General features: G+C 38.7%; 1 protein-coding gene across 1 annotated transcript in view; it reads left to right on the top strand.

The window, feature by feature from the left end:
- Positions 1-269: 269 nt before the first annotated feature.
- smfn (small fragment nuclease) overlaps positions 270-1,710 on the top strand; it is a 3,455-nt gene continuing 2,014 nt past the window's right edge. Inside the window, exons 1-2 of the mRNA XM_016541916.1 lie at positions 270-573; positions 1,087-1,170. Of these exons, the coding sequence (XP_016397402.1) occupies positions 340-573; positions 1,087-1,170 (318 nt within the window). The 5' untranslated portion in view covers positions 270-339. The remainder of the gene's footprint in view (positions 574-1,086; positions 1,171-1,710) is intronic.

Genomic DNA, 1,710 nt, shown 5'->3' on the forward strand with positions numbered 1-1,710 from the left:
GTTTGTTTTACTGACATATAGCTTACAACATCTCATCAGACCGCAGTTCACTGTTGTTCTACTGAAGCTCAGTTGGCACATATTCCTTTCCGCGCTCGTTTGACTTGCGCCTGGTGCTGAGGCGAAGTTGAAGTGCGCATCTGAAAAGTCTCCCTTTTGATGTGGTCATAAAGAGATACGGTGGCTCCGCGTCTTAATAAATGCATTTCTTGTCCAAAAAAAAAAAGTAACAAAAACTGCTCCGCTCCTGAGTTCACTTATCAACGTGTCTGCCGCTGAACTGCCTTCACTGTTGCGCCGCGCTGGTATTTACGACACTTTCGTTCGGAAGACGGCAGTATGCGGACACACATGTGGAGCGCGGCGTGTGTTTCTGTATTCAGAGTCCTGACTCGAGTTTGTGTGGCATCACAGCGGGTTAAAGCACCCCTACCGGTGTTTACAGCCCACAACTTCTCTCTCTTCAGTCCGTGTACCTCTGTGCTCGTTAAGGGTTTGATGTCAAGAAGACGACCTCACGGCAGGAAGATGTCACAGTCTTTGGCGCAGCGGATGGTCTGGGTAGATCTGGAGGTGAACAGCAGCAGATAAACACAATAAACAGTACAATACATTGTTTAAAAGATCGAACTGTGTCGCTTTTAAGTCAAAAATCAAGATTTTTTTTTTCAACGAAACGTTAGGCCTAACGTACATGACAAAACACGCCTGTATGATCAAGTTTTATGCTGAATGCTGAATGAATTTGCATGTTTTTTCAAAATATACAGTATGTGAAAGATTCAAAATGATATATGTGTGTGTGTGTGTGTGTGTGTGCTTATATAGCAACTCCAGCACAATCTATTCATGTCAAAACTTTTTTTAGAGTTTAGAATGGTTACTGCAGTTTATGACCAGCTGACCTGCTTGTTTACCATTTTTTACACATTGTCGTTGATTTTAGGTCCACCCTACGCAGGAATTTTTTTTCCAGGAAGTTTTTACAGATACATTTTTGGCCGATGTCCTCACAGTGATTGTGCTCTTATGGGATTGACTAGTTTTCAAAGTTGCTTATTAATTCCACTGTACTTCCTGATTCAGATGACAGGGCTGGATATAGAGAAGGACCGGATTATTGAGATGGCTTGCATCGTTACAGATTCTGACCTGAACATCATTGCAGAGGTGGAGATTTTTTTTTTCCCATTGCATTGCATAAAAGTGTACTGCATAAGTTTGCTGACAGACTTTGGAATCATCGTGCATTTATTGAACTTGAACTAATTTTGTTTTGATTATCTTTTTTTTTCATAATCGTTGGTTATGAAAACCAAAGTGCTGTACAATAAATATAAATGCAATAAATACAAAATTAAACAGAACATGGAAGGATCATACTCACCCACTTCACACTAAATTTGAGATCCTTCCATCAGGGCAAAGATTTAACAGTCCCGTGGCCAAAAGAAATATAAATTAAAATCCTTTGCTCCAATGGTGATGAGTATTTTTTTAAGTACATTTTAAAATAATTTTTAGTTGTTATTTAGGGTGACTATATGGCATCATGGTTCCATTATTGATTGACTGATTCACTGTTATACCTGGAAGTAAGTTTTAGAGTTATGCTGTTAACTTAATTCTTATCATGTCTGTTTTTCCATCCTGTGACCACTAGAATGGACAATAAAAGTTTAAACAAAGACAAATAAATAAAACATTATA

This window comes from Sinocyclocheilus rhinocerous, unplaced genomic scaffold (assembly GCF_001515625.1).
Source record: "Sinocyclocheilus rhinocerous isolate Xijiao unplaced genomic scaffold, SAMN03320098_v1.1 scaffold1330, whole genome shotgun sequence".
Taxonomy (NCBI): Eukaryota; Metazoa; Chordata; class Actinopteri; order Cypriniformes; family Cyprinidae; genus Sinocyclocheilus; species Sinocyclocheilus rhinocerous.